General features: G+C 40.4%; 2 protein-coding genes across 2 annotated transcripts in view; both read right to left on the minus strand.

The window, feature by feature from the left end:
• LOC139166404 (vascular endothelial growth factor receptor 1-like) overlaps positions 1-12,376 on the minus strand; it is a 31,339-nt gene extending 18,963 nt beyond the window's left edge. The window contains exons 1-5 of the mRNA XM_070749872.1: positions 12,296-12,376; positions 10,070-10,229; positions 8,327-8,424; positions 4,760-4,882; positions 989-1,100 (exon numbers count right to left, since the gene is read on the minus strand). Coding sequence (XP_070605973.1) covers positions 989-1,100; positions 4,760-4,882; positions 8,327-8,424; positions 10,070-10,229; positions 12,296-12,376 — 574 coding nt within the window. The remainder of the gene's footprint in view (positions 1-988; positions 1,101-4,759; positions 4,883-8,326; positions 8,425-10,069; positions 10,230-12,295) is intronic.
• A 150-nt stretch (positions 12,377-12,526) lies between these two features.
• The window catches only part of LOC139167118 (vascular endothelial growth factor receptor 1-like), a 38,751-nt gene continuing 24,984 nt past the window's right edge, over positions 12,527-26,293 (minus strand). The window contains exons 6-8 of the mRNA XM_070751539.1: positions 14,016-14,120; positions 12,676-12,789; positions 12,527-12,561 (exon numbers count right to left, since the gene is read on the minus strand). Of these exons, the coding sequence (XP_070607640.1) occupies positions 12,527-12,561; positions 12,676-12,789; positions 14,016-14,120 (254 nt within the window). The remainder of the gene's footprint in view (positions 12,562-12,675; positions 12,790-14,015; positions 14,121-26,293) is intronic.

Consider the following 26,293-nt stretch of genomic DNA (forward strand, 5'->3'; position numbering starts at 1 on the left):
AATGAATGAAATATTCTCATTGAATATTTCATTTGCGCAACTTTTCCATTTGCACAACAGCATGTGAAATTGACTGTCAGTCAGTGTTGCTTCCTAAGTGGACAGTCTGATTTCACAGAAGTTTGATTATATAACAGTTATATTCTGTTTTTTAAGTGTTCCCTTTATTTTTTCTGAGCAGTGTATGTACTGTAAAATAACCTTAAAGGTATTAATGTATGTATATATGTTTTAATTCAATTTTTTGTTTGCTTTGTACAATGTCTAGCTTGTTTGTTTTTTTCCTTTTTGTATTTTTTTAAAGTTTATATACCAATAATTTTTTTTTAAAAAAATTAAAATTAAAAAACAGCTAGGTTACAACTTCTACGGCGTCTTATTCAGCATGGGATGCCAACTGGAGAGTATGTGACCTTTAGACTCTAGGTTGGCAAGAATTATCCTAAAACACCATTAACAAAAGCTCTGCATACTGCATAGAATTTCAAAGGATCCCGTTTCCCTTAGGTTGGTAAGGAATCCACATTAACCCTGTTCTTTTGAGTACCATAGGTTTTAGGTTTTTTGCTGATACTTTTTTTTTTTTTTTTGCTGCTCTACACCGTTTTCTAACAGGCTTCATTCACAAACAGAGAGAGAGTATATGTGAGGGTATGGCTAGCTGATGAGAGCAAACCAGCTTGAAATAAATCTATACATATAAATATATATATAGCCCTGAAAGCAAATTAGGGAATTTAGATCAGAAGTTTGATTGTTTTCACTTCATTATAACTTATATGATCGTGAGTGATATAATTTAGAGTAGAAGATTCTTTTCCCCAACTTAGGGCTCTCTTAGTATTACCGTAGGATAAAACTCATCTGACAATTTGGAGAGGCGAATCCTAACTTATCTACAGGTTCGAGGAAAACGTGGGATTTAAAATGTCTATTTTATGTCCTAAACCTTAAAAATGGAGCATCTTAAATCTTTTAATTTTCTTACCTAAAGAAAATATTTCCCAGAGTAACACTCCATATGACCAAACATCACTTTTGGTACTATAGACTTTATCGAATATAGATTCTGGTGCCATCCATTTGAGAGGAAGACGTGCCTGCAATGAAAGTTCATGAATCTTGTAAGTGTTTTACGGAAGTAGATTTTTCATTGGGTCAAAAGATCATAAACCTTTTAAAAACTTCTTGCTTGTATCCTAAGATTGTTATTAATATTGATTGTTTCTTCATTGCTTATTTGACCCCTTATGACAATCATTAAGTGCTGTACCACATGATTCTTGACAAATGTATCTTTTTATTTTATGTACACTGAGAGCATATGCACCAAGACAAATTCCTTGTGTGTCCAATCACACTTGGCCAATAATTCTAAAAATACAAGTAGGATGCTGAATTTCTGGCCCTGGTCCAGCTTTAGAACTTTAGTTCTAGTCAACTCCTTTGTTTGTTTGTTTGTTTGTTTGTTTGTTTGTTTGTTGATTGATTGATTGATTGATTGATTGATTGGATTTATATGCCGCCCCTCTCCGGAGACTCCTATTGGTATCAGGATATAGGATATAGATTTAGACAAAACATTGCTATTTCTGAGTTATGTGCCCAAAGGGAATATAATTTCACACACTGAATGGGTTCACCCAGCATACAAAACCCATATTAACAAATATAGCACTGTGGGTCCAAAACAAACTACTGTATATCATGCCTGATGTGATGGTTTGGATCACATTTAATGTGAGGCAATGTCTGACTTCTCATAGAAACCCATTCTATTTTAGCTCATTCTATTTAGTTGCATGAATCCAAGCCTATGAGAATTTCAGTAAGATTTAAATGGGACGACTCTGTTCAGTGCTATAAGGGAGTCACTGCAGAGTGACTTCTAAAATTGCTTTGTTTGTATTTGGGGACTCTTGACATTGCATTCATGGAATATGACCAACATTAACTCTTCTTCAGAACTCTTCAGAACAACATACAGGCGGCCAAATTGTCTTCAATGCTCCATTGCATGTTGGGAGATATAATAATATTAGGGCAAACTTCTCTCCAGGTCTAAGCATAGAGAGATAGCAATAGCAGTTAGACTTTTATTTATTTATTTATTTATTCATTCATTCATTCATTCATTCATTCATTCATTCATTCATTCATTCATGTATTTATTTATTTATTTATCTGTTTGTTTGTTTGTTTGTTTGTTTGTTTGTTTGTTTGTTTGTTTGTTTGTTTATTTATTTTTATGCCACTCTTCTCCTTAGACTCAAGACGGCTGACAACATGATAGCAATAGCACTTTTTAACAGAGCCAGCATATTGCCCCCACAATCCGGGTCCTCATTTGACCCACGTCGGAAGGATGGAAGGCTGAGTCAACCTTGAGCCAGTGATGAAATTTGAACCGCTGACCTACAGATCTAGCAGTCAGCTTTAGTGCCGTGCAATACTGCACCCTACCCACTGCGCCACCTCGGCTCATATACCACTTTACAGCGTTTTACTGTCCTCTCTAAGCGGTCTATAGAGTCAGCATATTGGCCCCAACAATTTGGAAGAATGGAAGGCTGAGTCAACTTTGAGCGTGCTGAGATTTGAATTGCCAAATTGCAAGCAGACAGCAGACAGCAAAAGTAGCCTACAGTACTGCACTCTAACCCAGAGGTCTTCAAACTTGGCGACTTTAAGACTTGCGGACTTCAACTCCCAGAATTCTCCAGCCAGCATAGCTGGCTGGAGAATTCTGGGAGTTGAAGTCCACAAATCTTAAAGTCGCCATGTTTGGGGACCCTTGCTCTAACCACTGGGCCACTGCGGCTCACAATGGTAGATACCAAATTTAATCAATAACATCCTTCTTCTAGCAATTTCCTGCTCCTCTTTTTGGACTCTGGGGGTTGTTTGTAATCTTACACAAAACCTAAGTACCATGTATAGTCTCTGCTATATTTTACAAACAGAAAACATAGTTCTGGATCTAGGCAGCAGAACTTTGTTTTAGCAAAAAAAAAGGCCAAAGAGCGTGTCCCTTACCTCATTTTCTAAATTGTATCTGGATAGTAGGCTTCTTAAACAATTATATATGTTATTTATACCTTCCAGTGTAGGTATAAACATTGGAAGGTATAAATAATTAGCCCTGTGGGTTAGGACTAATAATCCACAGGGCTAATCAATAGGTCTCAGGATTTGTTGTAAAGTCATTGAGCTCCATCTGGCTCAGCACTAGAAAAAAGAAGCAATTATCTTGTCCTTTTATGCCTTGGCTGTAAACTTTTTCGGGTATATATATATATATATTCTCCACCATAAAATAAAACAATATATAGTTATAAACACAACAACGATGCTTAAAATCAATCATATATAAACTTTTCTTTTCGAATTGCTCACTCAATGGAGGCTCTTATCTCTCCTCATCTAAAAATTTCTATTAATATTATACAACATTGTCAATTCTTAAAAATCTAAATAAAAATGCTTCCTCCCCATCTCACTATAAAAAGTTACATTACATCAATGGAAACAATAATAAAATCTCTTTTATCTAAATTTTAATATTTTATCATACAGCTAATAAATTCTCTCTATTGTTGTGGTTAGCTCTGGCCCTGCTCCTGCCCCAAGGACTGTGGTTGTGGGGGAGACATCCACATGCTGCAGGCCTGTTTTGCGCCCCCCCCAGTGGAATCTGCTGATGAAGGCTCCTCTGACCAAGAAGACATGAGTGACAGGGAGGAGGAGAGTGTGGCAGACAGCTCAGAAGGAGATCAATTATCTAGCTCCTCCTTGGATTCAGAACAAGAGTTAATGATACAGCCATGCATGCAGAGAGCGATGCATAGGCAACAACAACTGAGAGATTATTATCAAAGAAAATGAGGCCACCTGTGGTTGGGTGCGGTTGTGGTAATTAGTGAGGCTGCTATAAATAGCAGCCTGTGGGTTTGGCCATTGTGGAGGATTATCTGATCTTTGTGTTTCGTGGGTGCTTTACTGACTTTGACCTTTTGTGTGCTGATTTTTCCCCGCTTTGAAACTAAACCAGGGCAAAGTGTGTTTCACTTTGTGAAAGAAGAAGGACTGTGAATTGCCTCACAGTTGCAAGCTAAATATCACAGAACTGATAAGGGACTTGTACAAATTACCAGTTTGTTTGGAGACAAGTGCTCTTTGCTATACCAAAAGAGGGCTTAGTTTAAGTGAATTTTCATTATAAAGAACATTGTTTTGAATTTTCAAACGTGTGTGTGTCTGAAATTGTATCTGTGCATTTTGGGGAAGATTCTACCAGAGAGCTCAACAGAACATCTATATATATGTTTAATAAAAGAAACTATTCATAATATATCACTTCCTTCATAAAATAAAGTTCTATATGTTTAAAGTCTAAACAATAAGTACATTTTGTATTATATCATTATATAGTGCTAGCCCCATTTCTCATCTTCGCCATCTGGCTTCCAAAATTTTTCATTGGCTGGTCTGACAAGGATAGTCCAGAAATAAAGTATCAACATATAAACTATTTTAAAAAAAATAAAAGAACTGATGAACATTTCCGAGCATTGTTGTGAAGGATGCAAACATGCACAATGTATACAACTCATCTGGATTGCTCATTTTGGTGCTAAAGCAAAGAGCACCAATGCTTTTAGACTACAGAAAATATAAATACTGAAAGAGCTTTTTCAGGAACTGTTCAGAATGATAAACAAAAGAGAAAATACCAAGTACAATAGTATGCTGTACTTACGTCGCCTTTTCTCACATAATCAGGATTTTTATAAGTATCTCTTGCAAGGCCAAAATCACAGATCTTCACAACATTGTTGTCAGATAAAAGGATGTTTCTAGCTGCTAAATCACGATGGATACACTATGAGAAAATAGTTGCATAAAAATAACTTGTTAAAGTCCCATTTCCTCTAACACAAGAGAGATACTATATGATTCTTGATTTTTCAGGGATATTTCCAAACATGACAGACTGACATGGCTGACTTAATAGTAATTTGTTTTCCCACAGATAAAATTGCTCTATAGAGGCCACACTTATTAAAAGTGACCTTTCTTCTCTATTTCATTCTAAACATATTGAACTAAATAGTTCTGGTTAACAGTGATGTGAGTCATCAGTTATCTCAATGACGCTTGCTGGGGAAAACTGGCTGCTCAAAATAATTTCTATTTATACTTTTAAAAAGTATATTTTTAGCATATCTTTCTGCTTAAATTGGATAACAATACACAGTTAACTGAAAACATTAAAATAAATGGTATGAAGCAAAGGCAGGATGGCATGTCATAACACATAGAACACAAATTCTTATAGAGGCATAATATTTGTTTACAAATTAATAATAATAATTTATTAGATTTGTATCCCGCCCCTCTTTGAAGATTCGTGCCTGGAATCAAGGAATTAACAAAATAATAGAATAACAAAGGGATTCTTGGAGGTCTTCTAGTCTAACCCCCTGCTCAGGAAGGAATAGCTACAATCATTTTGGACAAATGGCCGTCCAATTTTTTTTTTAATTAATTAGATTTGTATGCCACCCCTCTCTGTAGACTCGGGGTGGCTAACAACAGTAAAAAGACAATATGAACAAATCTAATATTAAAAGTAATGTGAAAAACCCCAATTTAAGAAACCAATTATACATACATACAGACATACCATGCATAAATTTTATAAGCCTAGGGGGCTTATAAAATTCCCCCATGCCTGACGATAGAGGTGGGTTTTAAGGAGCTTACGAAAGGCAAGGAGGGTGGGGGCAAGGAGGGTGGGGGGAGTTGGTTCCAGAGGGTCAGGGCCACCACAGAGAAGGCTCTTCCTCTGGGTCCTGCCAAATGACATTGTTTAGTCGATGGGACACGGAGAAGGCCAACTCTGTGGAACCTAACTGGTCACTGGGATTCGTGTGGCAGAAGACGGTCCCGGAGATATTCTGGTCCGATGCCATGAAGGGCTTTATAGGTCATAACCAACACTTTGAATTGTGATCGGAAACCGATCGGCAACCAATGAAGATTGCAGAGTGTTGGTGTGACATGGGCATATTTAGGAAGGCCCATGATAGCTCTCGCAGCTGCATTCTGCACGATCTGAAGTTTCCGAACATTCTGAATATCTTCTTAAACCACCCACAACCTCTGGAGGTAGGTCATTTCATCTATTAATTGCTCTAACTGTCAGGAAACTCCTGCTTAAGTTTTCAGCTGCTTTGGAGAAATAAAGAATGGTGTACAATTTCCCCTTCAAATTGTAAATGTATTAAAATGTGTCTCTGACATTATATCTTCTCAGAAGGGATTCTAAATCCCTGAACTGAGATAAAAATAAAATTGTGTGGTCTCATACATGTTTAGCAATTGTTATTTAATGTTAGTGAGATAAGAAACAATTTAAAAGATTCCATCTTGTCTAAAATATATATATATACCTGTTGACATATATACACACATACATACATTTTCAGTTACACAACAATTTAGAGTATAGAATTTCTATTCCAAAAAAAAAGAAGCTATGTGAGTTAAATCCAATGGAAAATTGCTAAAATGTGAGGAATGTTACATGCTTGCATACATATGTACAATTGTACAATTTTCCATCAGATTTAATTCAGGCTGCTTTGCCACTATTTTCTTCTGGAGAAGGCAGTGTTAAATAGAGAGTACAAAAAGAATAATAAATAATAAATCACCAGATGGACCTGTACATATTGTCCTTTGCAATGGCAACCAAAACCCATTGTAAAGTCTCCCACTTTTACAGCTTCCCATAGAACAGTTAAAATCTGGCTTTTCCAGAAGATTGTGTTAATTACATTTACTGTTAGTGTCGGTGTCATTCAATACTATTAATGCTCATGCATCTGAATCTAAGCTCAAGCAAGCTCTTATCAAAATAATTGGAAGGCATTTTTCATATTGTCTTCTTCACAACTGAGAACATTAGTGACAAAATGAGTCTGTTTCTGTCTGCACTTATGCAACCAAAGGATTATATCCTATTATGTATACGGGTTTTTTTTTTAAGTTTAAGTTTAATCAGATTTGTATGCCGCCCCTCTCCGCAGACTCGGGGCGGCTCACAGCAACAGCAATACAAGACAAATCCAATATTAAATTAATTTTAAGAACACCACAAGTTAAAAACCAATCATACACACTAGCATACCATACACAAATTTTATAAGCCTAGGGGGAAGGAACATGTCAATTCCCCCATGCCTGACGACAGAGGTGGGTTTTAAGGAGCTTACGAAAGGCTAGGAGGGTGGGGGCAACTCTGATATCTGGGGGGAGTTGATTCCAAAGGGTCGGGGCCGCCACAGAGAAGGCTCTTCCCCTGGGTCCCGCCAAACGACATTGTTTAGTTGACGGGACCCGGAGAAGGCCAACTCTGTGGGACCTAACTGGTCGCTGGGATTCGTGCGGCAGAAGGCGGTCCCGGAGATATTCTGGTCCGGTGCCATGAAGGGCTTTATAGGTCATAACCAACACTTTGAATTGTGACCGGAAACTGATCGGCAACCAATGCAGGCTGCGGAGTGTTGGTGTGACATGGGCAAATTTAGGAAAGCCCATGATAGCTCTCGCAGCTGCATTCTGCACGATCTGAAGTTTCCGAACACTCTTCAAAGGTAGCCCCATGTAGAGAGCGTTACAGTAGTCGAGCCTTGAGGTGATGAGGGCATGAGTGACTGTGAGCAGTGACTCCCGGTCCAAATAGGGCCACAACTGGTGCACCAGACGAACCTGGGCAAACGCCCCCCTCGCCACAGCTGAAAGATGTTTCTCTAATGTGAGCTGTGGATCGAGGAGGACGCCCAAGTTGCGGACCCTCTCTGAGGGGGTTAGTGACTCCCCCCCCAGGGTGATGGATGGACAGATGGAATTGTCCTTGGGAGGCAAAACCCACAGCCACTCCGTCTTATCCGGGTTGAGTTTGAGTCTGTTGACACCCATCCAGACCCCAACAGCCTCCAAGCACCGGCACATCACTTCCACTGCTTCGCCGACTGGACAAGGGGTGGAGATGTAAAGCTGGGTATCATCTGCATACTGATGATACCTCACCCCATGCCCTTGGATGATCTCACCCAGCGGTTTCATGTAGATATTAAATAATTTAATTGATTGTTTTATGCTTTATCCTATGCTTCATTTTGTACACCACGTGAAATTGGTGAAGTAGGTAGTTGAGAGATCCAATAAATAGCTAAAAAAAATACTCAGCCTTATAGGCATATTACTTTAACAATTGTCGTTGCTATTCTGGAGGCAAATGCAAAGAAGGAAAACTAACCTTTTGAGATGACAAAAATTCCATGCCTCTGGCTACCTGAAAACTGTAAGAAATCAGGTCTTCCATGGTGAGGGGCCATTTGTAGAAATCATTGACATCTGAAATGAAAGCGACATGCAAGCGGTTAATATCAACTCGTCCTCCTTACAGCAGGAGAATAAATGCATTCCTGTTGTGGACTTTAAAGACACATTATATGTCAGATCACCCTGGTATATTAAAGGAACGTCACAGCTCCTTTTTGCCTCTAGGCCCAACCCAGGACCATTACAAGGCAGGTAATTTTTATTTATAGCCGACCAGCTAAAAAAACATTTGACATATATATATTTGAGTGTCTATGCGACGTTTCGGTGAAATCACATTCACCATCATCAGGCTGAAGTTTTAAGCTTCGTGCTGCTGTAAATATAGTTTTATTTATATATATATATATATATATATATATATATATATAGATAGATAGATAGATAGATAGATAGATAGATAGATAGATAGATAGATAGATAGATAGATAGATAGATAGATAGATACACACACACACACACACACATACATAGTAAAATACATGATGAAGGTTATAGAGAAGATACTCATAGTAAAATATATCTATGAAAGAATAGAAAAGAAGATATAGTAATAGAACATATCAGTGAAAGAATAGAAGAAGAGATACAGGAATAGAAGAAAGGTATAGGAGATATAGGAGAGCAATAGGACAGGGGACGGAAGGCACTCTAGTGCACTTGTACTCGCCCCTTACTGACCTCTTAGGAATCTGGATAGGTCAACCGTGGATAATCTAAGCTAAGGGTAAAGTATTGGGTGTTTGGGGATGACACTACAGAGTCCGGTAATGAGTTCCACACTTCGACAACTCGGTTACTGAAGTCATATTTTTTACACTCAAGTTTGGAGCGGTTAATATTAAGTTTAAATCTGTTGTGTGCTCTTGTGTTGTTGTGGTTGAAGCTGAAGTAGTCACCGACAGGCAGGACGTTGCAGCATATGATCTTGTGGGCAATACTTAGATCTTGTTTAAGGCGTCTTAGTTCTAGGCTTTCTAGGCCCAGGATTGAAAGTTTAGTCTCGTAGGGTATTCTGTTTCGAGTGGAGGAGTGAAGGGCTCTTCTGGTGAAGTATCTTTGGACATTTTCAAGGGTGTTGATGTCTGAGATGCGATATGGGTTCCAAAGGGATGAGCTGTATTCGAGGATGGGTCTGGCAAACGTTTTGTAAGCTCTGGTAAGTAGTGTGAGATTGCCAGAGCAGAAGCTACGTAGGATTAGGTTTACAACTCTTGAAGCCTTCTTGGCTATGTTGTTGCAGTGGGCTTTGGCACTTAAACCTTTTGTTGTTAGTATACCGAGTTAGTATACCGAGGTCTACTCTACTCTATTCTTCAACTTTAAATAGATTAGCTTTAAATAGATACTTAAAATAAGGTTGGAGACCCCTGCCTTACAGCATTTCAAATTTAGTTCACTAATGAGAAGGGGGGAGAAACCTTATGATATACCAAAGACTTCCCTTTGAATAAGGAAAGACAGTTAACATATCTTCCTGTCTGACAGAGGAATTCTGTAAATAAGCTTATTTTAAACCATCTTTTCTTGGACCTGAGCGTCTCCCACGGATGTTTACGAGAGCAATAAATGGAGCAAGAAAATGTCAAAGACGCAGAGCTTGACTGTAAAACTACACAGGCTGTATGTATAGAAAAAGGAAGGAATTAATGCCTACCGTCCTCTTCCTCCTCCACATCACTTAGACTTTTATCTTCCTGAAATCCAGAGCTTGCTAAGCTTTCTCGACTTGGGATGTTCTCCAGTCTTTTCTTTTGACCGCTGATGGGCTCAATATCCTTCTTCTCCATCAAAGGGTCTCTTTGAATGGATCCATCCTTGTTTATTTAAACAAGGAGAAATTATTGGCAAAGCAATGGGGAATTGCAATTTTCCATTATCCGTTCATTACAAAACACTTTTGAGTTCCACCTCTTTCAATTGGATAATTAAACATGGACTTTAATTTTTCCCCCCCTACTCCAATTAAAGGAATAAAGCCAGCGATAGTCATATTTAAATAGCAAGGAGCTATTTAAACCAGAGAGTTTTTGGAGTCAATTCTAAGTATGACTAAGTCTGGACCCAACCCAATGTGATTTTGAAGTGCTTAACATTACTTAGGCCGAGCCGTAGGTTATTTGTGTCTTTCCATTCAAAAAAAAGTTTGAAACGTGCCAGTGAATTCCTTCCATAACTTAATGTTCTTCAGTGATGAGAATTAAGTCCCTTGGAAATGATTCATGCAAGTGAGTAAAACCACTTTTGTTAGACAGAGCGTTCTCTGCATCTTCAGTTTACTAGTTAATTTGTCAGGGGAAAACATATTTCATTGCTTTAGTGCAGCTAACTCTCTACCCAGTCAATATTTTCAACTCTAGCTTGATCAATTTAAGATGGTCTGGAACAAAAGCAGAGGGGATAAGCGTAACGTCCTACAGAGATTTTAAAAATATTGACAGTTTAAAGAAGCATGGAACAAAATTCTTCCTACACAATGACTAATCAACCACAATGTTTGTATGCATGCTAGAAACTTTTTAAGAGGGAAAAGTCATAATACTAAATCTATAAATATGTAAACAATCAACAACTTGTAGGGCATACATTCCTTTGATTGAATTTTTTTTTGCAAAGCTTAGCAGTGCCATATTCCAGGATTGATACTAACTGGCGGTAGTTGAGTAGAAACTTTCTGCACTTGGCCCCTACTATGTTGGGTACTGCAGAGTATGATACTCTCTCCTCTCCTACTTAACAACTTCTGTATATGAGACTGCTGGGTGGAATCAACCATTGCCATGATGTAAGGCAGAGATCTTCAAACTTGGCAACTTTAAGACTTGTGGACTTTAGCTCCTAGAATTCTGCTGAACTAGGTGGTGCTGTGGACATGTCATCTCCGTAATTGGAGGCTGCGAGGGTCTGGATAGGGGACAACAGGCATTAGCTGAATTTTAAAAAGACTGAGTGACTTTGAATTTTAGGGCCTTCCAGTTATTTGGTGATAGTGAGGCTGCTATAAAGAGCAGCGTTGTGGGTTTGGCCATTGTGGAGGATTATCTGATCGTTGTGTTTCGTGCCTGCCTTGCTGACTTTGACCTTGGTGTGTTGCTTTTTCCCGCTTTGAAACTAAAGCAGAGCAAAGGGTGTTTCACTTTGTGACAGAAGAAGGACTGTGAATTGCCTCACAGCTGCAAGCTAAGTATCTCAGAACTGATAAGGGGCTTGTACCAATTACCAGTTTGGTTGGAGACGAGTGCTCTTTGCTATACAAAAAGAGTGCTTCGTTTATTTGAATTTTTGTTATAAAGAACATTGTTTTGAATTTTCAAACATGTGTGTGTCTGAAATTTGTACCTGTGAATTTTCGGGAGGATTCTACCAGAGAGCCCGACAGAACAGCAAGGTTGGAGACCCCTGCTCTATAATGCATTTCCTGAAAATAAATTGCTTTTAAGTGATAGTAATAACATTTATGCCGCTAATCAGATTCCCACTTTCAGGAATGCTTACATGCCCGAACATCACTTTTGATTTCTAATCTAAAACTTTTTCAGAGTTCCCTATTTATTTGAGCTATATCCTTAGGAAAAGATTTACATGATCATTTTGATGTGATACTGTAACTTGTTGAATCAAAAATCACAGTAAAGCTATAGGGCAGGGGTGTCAAACTTGTGTTGTCACAGTGTCATCACATGACGTATCACAACTTTCTCCCTCTTTGCTAAACCATGTGTAGGTGTGGCTAGTGTATGCCCTATAAGTAAAACCTCTCAAGCCTCCATTTTCTTATTTCTGAATTCGTTTGAGATCACTTTGTTTGATACAGTGCTGCAGTGAGACAAAACGTAACTTTGTGATGAGCTGAAAAACCATCCTTAGGTAATTGGGGCCTTACCTTGTGGGTAAAAAATAAATCCCTTTTGCTCTTCAAATAACCTGATAAATTTCCATATTTGCAATATTCAACTATCACCATCAGTGGCCCTGGGAACAACATGAATGACAAGGTGAATATAGAAAATGCATTCCTGTTAATAGTACCAGCACAAGGTAAAAGCTCTCTTAAAATTAAAACAATAAAAAACAAAATTGATGTGAACTTAGCATGAACTGTCCTGCCTTTTTCTCATAACATAAAAGCAAAACAAGTTACTTTCAGCTCTGCAATGAATAAAACTAACAATAACATAAAAGCAAAACAAGTTACTTTCAGCTCTGCAATAAATAAAACAAAATCAGAGCTTCAGATTTGAGTTATTTTTGGGGTTTTTTTACCTCTCCCTTTTGTACATGCTCCTAGCAGATTCACCACATTAAGATGATGGCCTATATGTATCAAAATCTTCAATTCGGTCATCAGAGCTTTATATTCACTTGCTGTTGCTCCTTCTGCAAGGATAAGATAAATTACGGTATTAAAGGGAAGGGCTGAGTCCCAGCTTCATGACTAGGTTGCTCTGGTCGAGATTGCCAGATGGTTTTACTCCTAGCCAATGTTTCTTGCTGAACTTCAGATCACTTCATTGCTGGGGTTCTTTTCATAGTTGGAAATTCGGACTGCGATTATGTCACCTGTTCCAGAAACTTAAACTTGGAACTGCTGTGCAACTGTCTGTTCTTTCCAAGGTGGAGCAAGTTATTTCTTGGTTGTTGGATCCTTTATTTATATTGGATACCTGCTTTTCTTCCTCTTCAATTCACTCTATTCGGGTATATGGAATTTGTTGATGTCAAATCTGGATCTGAATATGTGGATGTTGTTCCAGGACACCCATGGAACTGACTAAGGGCTGAGTTTTGTCTATAAACTTTCGCCAGGAGGCTAGCCAGGGGTGGGCAGCAGGCAGGACAGGGTGGAATGCAGTTCCACCGGCAGAAATGAAGCTGCGTGCACAGCTCCAGCTGATCGGTGGCAGTCACTTCCGGGATTACTGGTCTCGGCTGGGCTCTCCTTTTTTCCCCTGCTGCTGCTGCGCGCTCCTCGCTTTTTTCCTCTTTCCTCCTTCCTGGCCTCGGATGACCTTCCCTCTCTCCTGCCCTGCTCCCCTCCAGCCTCACAGGGCCACCTCCCGAGACCAGGAAGGAGGAAAGATGAAAAAAGCGGGAAACACAAAGTAAATTGTCACCCCAGAAAGCAACACTGGTGAGGTTGTAAATTGAGGACTTAAAAGTTCACTTGAACGACGATGATCATTCAAGCCACTCCCACCTGGTCACATGGCCCGCAAGCCACTCCTACCCAGGCACATGACCATCAAGCCGCACCCACAAAATAATCCACACCCATAGTGTGGCAGTAAACATTTTGGCTGCCCATTTCTGAGGCTAGCGGTTGATTATTTCAGCTTTTATAATTTAATGATTAATGTTTTGCATCAATGACAAAGAGAGGGGGGGAGGAGCAAAGAATCAGTGAGTATAGCTCAGCCATTTTCAAAAGCTGCTGTCTATCACTATATTATTGCAAAAATGCTCTATATTAGGTAATAAATTGCACCGATTACAAATTTTGAACATTTGAAAATAAGGGTGCCTTCATTTTGATTGCCCTCAACGATGAGTCAAATCTTATGTCCCATAAATATAAGGATTTTCTCGACACAGGCTCATCATACCTTTCAGCATTTTCACGGCAACTACTTTATTCATGGGTGATTTTTTAATTCCGAATGCAACCGCTTGCACTACTTTCCCAAAAGCACCTGTGCCAAGTGTTTTTCCTGCATCAAAAAGAAATCACAGTTGTTTGTGACCTTATTTTTAAAAGTCAGACAGCCTTGGGTGAAATTACAATATTACACTCTCCAATATGCTTTAAGGGTCTCTTGGTATTCTACCAAAAAATTCATGAATATACAGAATGTGTGATAAAATGAACCAGTATTATATTGACCTGTGTAAAATTATTTCAAATGTAGAATTTTAAGTTGTAAACTAAATAGGAATAGAGACTATAAAGTGAGTTACTACTTGTGACTTTTTTTTTGATCCTGTGCATTCCAGCCTCTGCTGTTGTGTTTTTGGTTACAACACGGATTATTTCTGGGTTATATTAAGAAACATTTTTAACAAATGACAAATTGTCTAGAAATTCCAAGAAAATTGCACTTTAAAACAAAACAACATTATCTCAGCCAATCTCTTGGGCCCACTGTTGTCATAATTTGTCTAGTACAGCCAAGTTCATATTTTAAATGTTTTAAAAATAAATTCATTGATTTTCTTATTTTCTTCTGGAACCTGGTCAACATGTTTTACAACTCTGCTTGTTGAAGACCAAATGACTGAGATAACAACTTTCCCCAACTGTTAGATTCGCGTGTAAAAGAAGGGATGAGTCATAGGAAATGTTCAGCACCTTGTCTATTAGTTAGACTGCTATCAGGTTGCAGGGAAGCCATTTTTAAGGGCTTCCCTGGAACCTACTAGCCACTGACAGCAGTTTATTTCTCCTGCCTCTAGATTAGCCTATCAGCAGCAGTTATGCAAATCTATACTACATACGCACGTATGTAACACAACTATTTTTGAGATCTTCTGCTAATACTCTTTTTCTGGCCTTCCATGTAGAAGTTTAATATGAGTCTTTGCAGGAATGTTACCCATGCTAGAGAACACCTTTTCTATAGAATTGGCCTAGCACCTACACTGTGAACTTTTCAGCCCTTACTTGAAATAATAATAATAATAATAATAATAACAACAACAATAATAATAATAATAATTTATTAGATTTGTATGCCACCCCTCTCCGAAGACTCGAAGTGGCTCACAACAACAATACACAATGTACAAATCTAATGTTAAAAGAACAATTTAAAACCCTTATTATAAAAACAATCACACAACCTAACAGACCTTACATAAACCCATAGTAGCTAGGGGTATATCAGTTTCCCCATGCCTGGCGACATAGGTGGGTCTTCAGGAGCTTTCGAAAGGCAAGGAGGGTGGGGGCAGTCCTAATCTCTGGGGGGAGTTGATTCCAGAGGGCCGGGGCCACCACAGAAAAGGCTCTTCCCCTGGGTCCCGCCAGACAGCATTGTTTAGTCGATGGGACCCTGAGAAGGCAGACTCTGTGGGACCTAATCGGCGGATTTGTGTGGCAGAAGACGGTCCTGAAGATATTCTGGTCCGATGCCATGTAGGGCACTGTAGGTGATAACCAACAGTTTGAATTGTGACCGGAATAGCTTTGACAGGATCAGACGGAAAAGATTTTTTTTTAAATGCTGTGGTATCAGTAAAATTCAATAGCCCCTCTTTGTTGCGTAGGGACCAATTGGAAAATCCTAGCTGATAATACTTTTTATTGAACTCTTGCATTGAGTACAAAACTGGACTCGTACATAGCTTCTTCTACACTATGATGCTAAGATTCTATATTACTGTTCATTTGTTCATATGTATAGACGGAGGATTTTGCATTTGGCTTTTTTAAAATCCATTAATATTTATACACTGAAATAAACAACTCATAAACTTCATTCTGTGGTCCATTGCATTATAACATTGACATATTTTTCTAGATAGTCTTCCCTCTGAAGAATTTCAGTTTTACAGAAAAAAATCTAATAAATCTCCCTTACTCCTACCCCCATTCTTGTGTGTTTTTTTTGGTTGCATTCTGGTTTTAGTCATATTACATTTTACTGCCAAATGTAGGCTATTAAGGGTTTGTTGAACATACTTGAAAACTTTAAGACCTTCACAAAATTCTCCTTGTTTTATAAAATAGATAAACTTTCCCCAAGGGCATAGGAGGTTAATTACACAGAAAGTCATTTTATTACTAAATGAAAAGTGAGCTACATCTCATTTGACGCAATGGCAGAATATGCTCGGAAGGTTCCCACTCCCCTCAAGTTACAATGCACTGTTAAGTAGTATGGGGCCAGAAGGTGACCATGGCTTTTCATTAAGGAGGATGAGTGAGGAGCTAAGACCAAGTACACAACCAATGACACTGCTTTGTTAAAGGTATCATCTTCTTCATCAGAAGGAACCAATAATGTCTTTGGAAATTACTCTGGTTCTCTGTGATCATCCTAGAAATGTTATAATGTCTTATTTGCAGTTTCATTTGTGAATAGAATTAGGAAAGATTGCACATTACCGAGAACCCGTCTATCATGGGGCTTCCCAGATTCGCCCACATTTCTACAACACTCCGTGGTCTGCATTGGCTGCCGATCAGTTTCCGGTCAGAATTCAAAGTGTTGGTAATGACCTTTAAAGCCCTACATGGCATTGGACCAGAATACCTCTGGGACCGCTTTCTGCCGCACAAATGCCAGCGACCGATTAGGTCCCACAGAGTTGGCCTTCTCTGGGTCCCGTCGACCAAACAATGTCGTTTGGCAGGCCCCAGGGAAGAGCCTTCTCTGTGGCGGCCCTGGCCCTCTGGAACCAACTCCCCCCGGAGATTAGAGCGGCCCCCACCCTCCTTGTCTTTCGCAAGTTACTCAAGACCCACCTGTATCGCCAGGCATGGGGGAACTAAGACATATCCCCCAAGCTTTTTATATTTCATGTTTGGTATGTATGTGCTGTGTGGTTTTTAATTGTTGGGGTTTTTATATATTTTTTATTATTAGATTTGTCCCATTGTTACACTGTTTCTTATTACTGTTGTGAGCTGCCCCGAGTCTTCGGAGAGGGGTGGCATACAAATCTAATAAATATTACTACTACTACTAATAATAATAATACTAATAATAATAATAATAATAATTTCCAGTAAGTATAATCTGCCTTATACCAGGCTGAATACTTAGACTATGTATCCTAATTTTGGCTATTTTGATTAACAGGGTATATTTGAGATTTTGTAATAATCAGTTTTGAGACTTAAGGCCCCAGTACCTCCGTAGCAATTTCTCTTTTCTTCATATTTAACGTCTGAAAAATTATGCTGTGTCTTTAGTTGGGGTCTTTTATGGTATTAGGCCAAAAGTAAGAGAGGAATAAGCAATTAATTTTTCTTAATATGGTTTATTAGCAGGGCTTTTATTTATGCCATAGCCTAAACTCAGCATTCTTAATAATAATTCTTAATAATAATTTATTAGATTTGTATGCCGCCCCTCTCCGAGGACTTTGACTGAATCTGGGTGTTTATGTCCTGAACATACTTAACATGGTATACATTTAAACAGGATTGCAAGCAAGAATTTACAAATTGAAACGTTTTCCATTGAAGATTGTTTTAGTAGAATAGGAGGGACCAACGAAGAGCGAGAACAGATTCTTTTATATGTGCAATATTCTATTAGGTATAAAAATGATCCATTTTATCTTCTAAAGACATTAAGTATGAGAGCCCTTATGCTCCAAAATTGGGGAAACCTTGACCTCATTTAATAAAAAACATAAATTTTCACTTCACCGGTATCATCAATATGCGGATGATACCAGTTGTACATCTCCACCCCATGTCCAGTCAACGAAGCAGTGGAAGTGATGTGTCGGTGCCTGGAGGCTGTTGGGGACTGGATGGGTGTCAACAAACTCAAACTCAATCCAGACAAGACAGAGTGGCTGTGAGTATTGCCTCCCAAGGACAATTCCATCTGTCCGTCCATTACCTTGGGGGGGGGGAACTATTGACCCCCTCAGAGAGGGTGCGCAACTTGGGCGTCCTCCTCGATCCACAGCTGACATTGGAACATCATCTTTCGGCTGTGGCGAGGAGGGCGTTTGCCCAGGTTCACCTGGTGCACCAGATGCGGTCCTATTTGGACAGGGAGTCATTGCTCACAATCACTCATGCCCTTATCACATCGAGGTTCGATTACTGCAACGCTCTCTACATGGGGCTACCTTTGAAAAGTGTTCGGAAACTTCAGATCGTGCAGAACGCAGCCGCGAGAGCCATCGTGGGGCTTCCCAGATTCGCCCACGTATCTACAACACTCCGCAGCCTGCATTGGCTGCCGATCAGTTTCCGGTCACAATTCAAAGTGTTGGTCATGACCTTTAAAGCCCTACATGGCATTGGACCAGAATACCTCCGGAACCGCCTGCTACCGCACGAATCCCAGCGGCCGATAAGGTCCCACAGAGTTGGCCTTCTCCCGGTCCCGTCGACTAAGCAATGTTGTCTGGCGGGCCCCAGGGGAAGAGCCTTCTCTGTGGTGGCCCCTGCCCTCTGGAATCAACTCCCCCCGGAGATTAGAACTGCTCCCACCCTTCTTGTCTTCCGTAAACTACTTAAGACCCACTTATACCGCCAGGCATGGGGAATTTGAGACACCTTTCCCCCAGGCTTATTATAATTTATGTTTGTTATGTATGTGCTGTTTGGCTTTTAATCATGATAGGGTTTTTAGTTTTTTCTTAATATTAGATTTGTGCCTGTATATATTGTTTTATCGTTTGTTGTGAGCCACCCCGAGTCTTCGGAGAGGGGCGGCATACAAATCTAATAAATTATTATTATTATTATTATTATTATTATTATTATTATTATTATTATTATTATTAATATTATTATTATTATTATTGGAAATTTGGTAGCTTACAAATTTGATTAATAAATGCAATACACAACTAAGATAAATAAATGCAATCTTAGACCTTGGAGCAAATGGATGGACAGAAACAAGGTTTTACCTAATTTTGAACAATTACAGTACCATTTGATACATTTGTTACTTTTCTTAATCTAATGTTGATAAATTGCAGATATTTTATAGAATTTGCGCACACACATTCCCCACTGTAAATAGGCAGCCAAAGAAATAGTTCATTTTTTTATGATGATATACAGAGTATCTTTTATGACCAGATAAAGATTTACTTTGCTTTGCACCCTTTAGTGATAAGCTGTTATATCACTGTAGTTTTAAATATACTTTTGCAGCTATTTTTGACAGCCAATCTTATCTTGTAGTTTTCACTATATAACTGCTATACTTTTATGGGGCAGCTTGAAATACCCAAGGCTATTTTATAGAGAATATCTATTTCTGGATTATTTTATTATTTGGTGGCTTTGTTATTGTTCTGCCGGTGTGTCCCAACCACCCGTAATTACAGGGTAATTAGTCCAGAAAGACACACACCACACAATAGAAGGAAAACCAAAAGTCTTTATCAACAGAAAAGCAGAAAAAACTCCCTTTTTAAATGTCAAAGGGATTTTCTGGTACAGAGAAAGCACAGGTTGAATGCAATCCAATTTATCACCCAGTAACTGGCAAATTGAGTCCAAATTCCAAAGTCCAGAAAGTCCACACACAGTCTTGAACAGGGAAACAGCAAAACCACAATCTTGATGAAACTATGAATCAGATAAACTTCCACAAGGCTAAACCAGCACGCTGTTCTTTTTATCTGTAGCACTAATTACAGCAGCCCCACCCAACCACAGGTGGCCTCACTTATCTCCTGTAATAATCCTTCAGTTGTTCTCTCCTGTGCATCACTCTACACATGCGTGGATCTGTCATAAGTTCTTGTTCAGAATCCAGGGATGATAAGGATGATTGATCTCCTCCTGGGCTGTCTGCCAAACTCCCCCCTTCCCTGCTACTCATGCTTCCTTCGTTGGCAGATTCTATCGGGAGCAAAACAGACCTGTGGCATGTGGATGTTTTCCCCACCTCCACCTCCACATTCCTTGGGGCAGAACAGTTATGAGGTAAGGTTCCCAGGCTTTCCCAACATAAAAAGCTGATTATTATTATTATTATTATTATTATTATTATTCAGAAGAGTTTGTAGATCAAAATTCCTTTAGTTCTTTGCTTGACCTATGAGCTGTTGCTGAGCTATTGGTGTCAAGTTCATATATACATATTCATATAAAATCCCACCCTTTCATCTATTTCAATTTATACCCTTTTTTTGCATTTGCTACAAATTTGTTTTGCTCATCAGGAGTGACATGATTAGTGCCTTTCGTAATTCTTGGCTGAAAAAAATCGACACAGTGTGAAGCGAACTGTTTTAAGGATTATTTCCAAGAATGTCTGACATAGTTTCCCTGAGCAGTTCTAAAAAATAGTAATAATAAGTAACTGCAACTCGTTTCTTTGTTTGGCATTGGCCCCTGCCTAGAGGGGGGGGGGGACAGAAGAAAATTACAGTGGTACCTCTACTTAAAAACTTAATTCGTTCCAGGACCAGGTTCTTACGTAGAAATGTTCTTAAGAAGAAGCAATTTTCCCCATAGGAATCAATGTTAAAGCAAATAATGTGTGCAAATCCATTAGGAAAGAAATAAAAGCTCGGAATTTGGGTGGGAAGAAGAGGAGGAAGAAGAGGAAGAGGACAGTCACTGCCAAAAGAAGAAGGTGAGGTGAGGGGAATAAAAAAAAAAACCAAAACTTTAAGGCTTAAAAAAAAAAGAGGAACTCTGAGATGGCGAGAAGGAGTACACGCCTCCAATACACTCAGCGTTAGGCTGCCTCCCATATACTGCCTGCCATAACTAGGTGTTGTTACTTCTACCTGCTGCTTCTTCTTTCCCATGCTGAAGGGCTCCCCTCTCCTCTCGCTCACTCGCTTTGTAGCCGGCGGTTTTCCTTCGCTGGGGTGACTCCTCAGCTGCCCAGAGCGAAGGGAGTGTTTCTTTTTTCTGTAGCTAACAGAGGTTTATTCCCTCTCCAAGCGGCCAGAAAAAGGAAAATGCTTTGTTCGCTCTGGACTGCCAAAGCCTCCTTAAGCACCACCGAAAGGCTCCTCTGGCAGCCCAGAAAAGCCCAAGATGGCCAGGATTAAAGGTGAAACGGCAGGAAACTGGCCGGGCCTTTGTGCCGCTCTCAAATTTCCTGGGAAATTTTTCTGGGTTCAGGTTCCTAAGTAGAAAAAGGTTCTTAAGAAGAGGCAAAAAAATCAATTTCCACAAACATTTACTGAACAACACTAGGATTCATAGAGTCGCTTTCTATTTATGAATTATGAGCTTTTTCTTCTGCTGAAGGAAAATATGTGTGAGACTAAAAATGAGAAGCTCCACAGGAACATGTCATGCATAATAGCTGCCTGTGCTGCCAAGGTCAGTATGAGGTTGACTCCTCTGTAGCTGGGATCGGGGCAAAAGATGATTTAGCAACATGTAGAACTCAGCCAATTTTTCAAAATCTGTTTTTCATTCATGATCACAACATTCTGTCCTTGTTTATGCCATTCCCTCTCCCCTTCCCCGTGTACAAACGCACATCGCTTACGCTGCTCTTGGTTCTAATCTGTACCTTAACCCCTAACTACAAACCTGAATTTAAGGAACTGAATTAACTCAACCTTGAGCAGCCCAAATAAATGGCAAGCATAAGAACCATGTGGCTTCCTAGCAAATCTGCTTGGGTGATACTTATATATTCATTATGGAAGAGCCATATTTGTTTGGTTCATGTCACGGGTGCATTCCTCCCAGTTCAAACCAGTTCACCCAACCTGGTAGCAACCTGCTGGTGATGTCCCGATGATGTCACCGACTCGAATCAGTCTGTACTGGTCCGTGAATGCTGCTATCTCTTTTTGATTTTTTGATTTTTTAAAAAAAATTCCCTCTGAGCATGCATGGAAGCTGAGTTTCCAGAACTGTCAGCTAGACCAGCGTTTCCCAACCGGTGTGCCGCGGCACAGTGGTGTGCCGCGAGACACTGTCAGGTGTGCCGCGGCGAGAGGCGGCGGAGGAGAGTGGGCGGATCGGGCGGGCAATGGGGCAGGGCAGAGAAGCCAGGGGCGCGTTTGGCCGGAGGCACCGTGGGGAGGCAGGGGCAGCCGCGGCTCCCTTTACTCCTACTGCCGCACCACCCTGCCCCTGCTCCCCACGGTGCCTCCGGCCAAACGCGCCCCTGGCTTCTCCGTCCTGCCCCATTGCCTGCCCGATCCGCCCACTCTTCTCCGCCACTGCCTCCTGCCTTGGGGCGAGGAATCCGAGAGTCCGGGACTGTGTGGCTTTGCGCCATGAAGAGAAAACGGCCGACTTTTCCCTGCTGCCGTTTTCTCTTCATGGCGCAAAGCCAGGGCCACCGATAGACGGGTACTACAGGGAGCGCGCTACCGGGCCCCGGGCAAATTGGGGCCCGCAGTCAGCGGCTCCTTGCACTGAGCTCCCGCTCGCAGCTGTCCCCTGGCTCCTGCTTGATGCCACGGTTTTCGGCGCTGTCCTGCTGGGCCCCAAAGACGGAAGGCAGGAAGGAGGAGAGCTCCATTCTTCTCGCCTTTTTCCCGCCTTCCTTCTTTGGGGCACAGCAGGACAGCGCCGAAAACCGCGGCATCGAGCAGAAGCCGGGGGACAGCTGCGAGCGGGAGCCCCAGGAGGGAAGTACCGGCAGCGCCCCGCCCAGCTGAAGCTTCACTGGCGTCGGCGGCAAATGTCCTTTGTGGCCCGGTGGGGGGGGGGGGGCTGCAGCGGCCGCAGGCAGTCGCAGGGAGATGGCTGCGGCGAGAGGGAGCTCCAGGCGGCGGCGAGAGGGAGCGCTCTCTCTCTCTCAGCTGACTGCAAGCGGGAGCCCTGACGTGGCGGTCAATTGAGAGAGAGAGAGAAAGAAAGAAAGAGAGACATATAAGAGAGGCAGAGAGAGAGAGAAAGAGAGACATAGCAAGAAAGAGAGACAGCAAGAGAGGCAGAGAAAGAGAGAGAAAGAGAGACATAGCAAGAGAGGCAGAGAGAGAGAAAAAGAGAGACATAGCAAGAGAGGCAGAGAGAGAGAAAAAGAAAGAGAGACATAGCAAGAGAAAAAGAGAGACTTAGCAAGAGAGGCAGAGAGAGAAAGAGAAAGAGAAAGAGAGACATAGCAAGAGAGACAGAGAGAGAGAGAAAGAGAGACATAGCAAGAGAGAGAGAGAGAAAGAGGGACATAGCAAGAGAGGCAGAGAAAGAGAGACAGCAAGAGAGGCAGAGAAAGAGAGACATAGCAAGAGAGGCAGAGAGAGAGAAAAAGAAAGAGAGACATAGCAAGAGAAAAAGAGAGACTTAGCAAGAGAGGCAGAGAGAGAGAGAAAGAGAAAGAAAGAGAGACATATAAGAGAGGCAGAGAGAGAGAGAAAGAGAGACATAGCAAGAGAGGCAGAGAAAGAGAGACAGAGCAAGAAAGAGAGACAGCAAAAGAGGCAGAGAAAGAGAGACAGAGCAAGAAAGAGAGACAGCAAGAGAGGCAGAGAGAGAGAAAAAGAAAGAGACATAGCAAGAGAAAAAGAGAGACTTAGCAAGAGAGGCAGAGAGAGAGAGAAAGAGAAGGAAAGAGAGATAGCAAGAGAGGCAAAGAGAAAGAAAGAGACATATAGCAAGACAGTGAAAGAGAGAGAGAAAAAAGCAAGAAATAGATAGCAAGAGAGACAGAGAGAGAGAGCAAGGGAGAGAGAAAGACAGAGGAAGGGAAGGAGGGAGAGAGAAAGAGAGCAAAAAAGAGAGGAAGAAAGAAAGACGGATGGAGAGAGAGAAAGAAGGGAAGGAAGGAAAAGAGAGAAAGAGGGAGAAATAGAGCGAAAGGGAGGAAGAAAGAGGGGTTTTTTGTCCAAACTTTTCTTTAGCCCGCCCCCCCCTTTCAATGTTCCCCAGGATTTTGAAAATATGAATAATGTGCCGCGGCTCAAAAAAGGTTGGGAAACACTGAGCTAGACAATGTCATTTGGTGGGGCCCGGGAGAAGAGCCTTCTCTGTGGTGGCCCTGGCCCTATGGAATCAACTCCCCCCAGAGATTCGTACTGTCCTCACCCTCCTTGCCTTCTGGAAAGCCTTAAAGATTCACCTCTGTGGACAGGGTTGGGGCCACTGAAGGTTACCAACTAGCCCCTGACGAATGTATATACAGTGGTATCTCTACTTAATTCTTTCTGTGACCAGGTTGTGTGAGACCACATTTGGAATACTGTGTTCAGTTCTGGAGACCTCACCTACAAAAAGATATTGAAAAAATTGAACGGGTCCAAAGACAGGCTACAAGAATGGTGGAAGGTCTTAAGCATAAAACGTATCAGGAAAGACTTAATGAACTCAATCTGTATAGTCTGGAGGACAGAAGGAAAAGGGGGGACATAAATATGTTAAAGGGTTAAATAAGGTTCAGGAGGGAAGTGTTTTTAATAGGAAAGTGAACACAAAAACAAGGGGACACAATCTGAAGTTAGTTGGGCGAAAGATCAAAAGCAACATGAGAAAATATTATTTTCCTGAAAGAGTAGTAGATCCTTGGAACAAACTTCCAGCAGACGTGGTTGGTAAATCCACAGTAAATGAATTTAAACATGCCTGGGATAAACATATATCCATCCTAAGATAAAATACAGAAAATAGTATAAGGGCAGACTAGATGGACCATGAGGTCTTTTTCTGCCGTCAGTCTTCTATGTTTCTATGTTTCTGAAGTAGAAAAGTTTGTAAGTAGAAGCAATTTTCCCCATAGGAATCAATGTAAAAACAAATAATGCGTGCAAACCCATTAGGAAAGAAATAAAAGCTCAGAATTTGGATGGGAGGAGGAGGAGGAGGAAGAAGAGGACAGTCGCTGCCAAAGGAAGAAGGTGAGGTGAGAGGAATAAAAAAAAATCCAATACTTTAAGGCTTTTTTAAAAAAGAGGAACTCTGAGGCAGCGATGAGGAGCACACGCCTTCCTACACCCGGCGTGAGGCTGCCTCCCATACACTGCGCCAGAGAGAAAAACCCAGGGGGAATGGCAGGAAACTGGCCGGGCTTTTATGCCGCTCTCAAATTTCCTGGGGAATTTTTCCAGGCTCAGGTTCTTAAGTAGAAAATGGTTTTTAAGAAGAGGCAAAAAAATCTTGAACACCCGGTTCTTATCTAGAAAAGTTCTTACGTAGAAGCGTTCTTAGGCAGAGGTACCACTGTATATGATTGGGTGAATGTGAGGGATTGGTTTTAAGAGATTGGGGTTTTAGGATGTTTTTAGAGTTAGATTTCTAGACGTTGAATTTTTCTTGTTGTGAACCGCCCTGAGTCTGAAGAGAAGGGCGGAGTAGAAATCTAATAAATAAATAAATAAATGAATGAATGAATGAATGAATGAATGAATGAATGAATGAATGAATGAATGAATGAATAAACAAACAAACAGACAAACAGACAAACAAACAGATAAACAAACAAACAAACAAACAAACAAATAAACAAATAAACAAATAAACAAATAAACAAATAAACAAATAAACAAATAAACAAACAAACAAACAAACAAACAAACAAATAAACAAATAAACAAATAAACAAATAAACAAATAAACAAATAAACAAATAAACAAATAAACAAATAAACAAATAAACAAATAAACAAATAAACAAATAAACAAACAAATAAATAAAACAAACACTGTGCATGCCATTGCCATCTTGTTTTTGGTTTTTTTTAAAAAAATGGATTTTTTTTTGCACACTGTACATGTGTGCCCACACAGCGTGGGAGGAAGTGAACTGGCAGAGAGGTAGGTTCCTGCTTTATATTGTTGAGTTAATGCACTTGGCACTTCCTTCAACAAATGGGGTCACTATCATAATGTCAAAGCAATCAAGATTTCACAGTGCAGCTTTCTTTCATTCATTTCATGTAGAAACTGGCATGGAGGATGAAAGGGAAAAAAATTGTGCCTCTTATTCACAGTAAAATGCATGTATCGCAGGTGAAACAAAGTTATCACAGTAAAATGCACGTATCACAAGGTCAGGGATAGGCAAAGTTGGCTCTTCTCTGACATGTGGACTTCAACTCCCAGAATTACTGAGCTAGCGTGATTGGGCTCAGGAATTCTGGGAGTTGAAGTCCACAAGTCATAGAAGAGCCAACTTTGCCCGCCTCTGCACTAGGTGAAACTAAGCAGCACTTTGAACAGCAAAGAATGCCCTGCAGCAGACTCAGGCCACAATTCTACCACTGCATTGCGGTTTTTTTATTTTATTTTATATTTTATTTTATTTTATTTTATTTT

The sequence above is a fragment of the Erythrolamprus reginae genome, chromosome 4 (genome assembly GCF_031021105.1).
Source record: "Erythrolamprus reginae isolate rEryReg1 chromosome 4, rEryReg1.hap1, whole genome shotgun sequence".
Classification (NCBI taxonomy): Eukaryota; Metazoa; Chordata; class Lepidosauria; order Squamata; family Dipsadidae; genus Erythrolamprus; species Erythrolamprus reginae.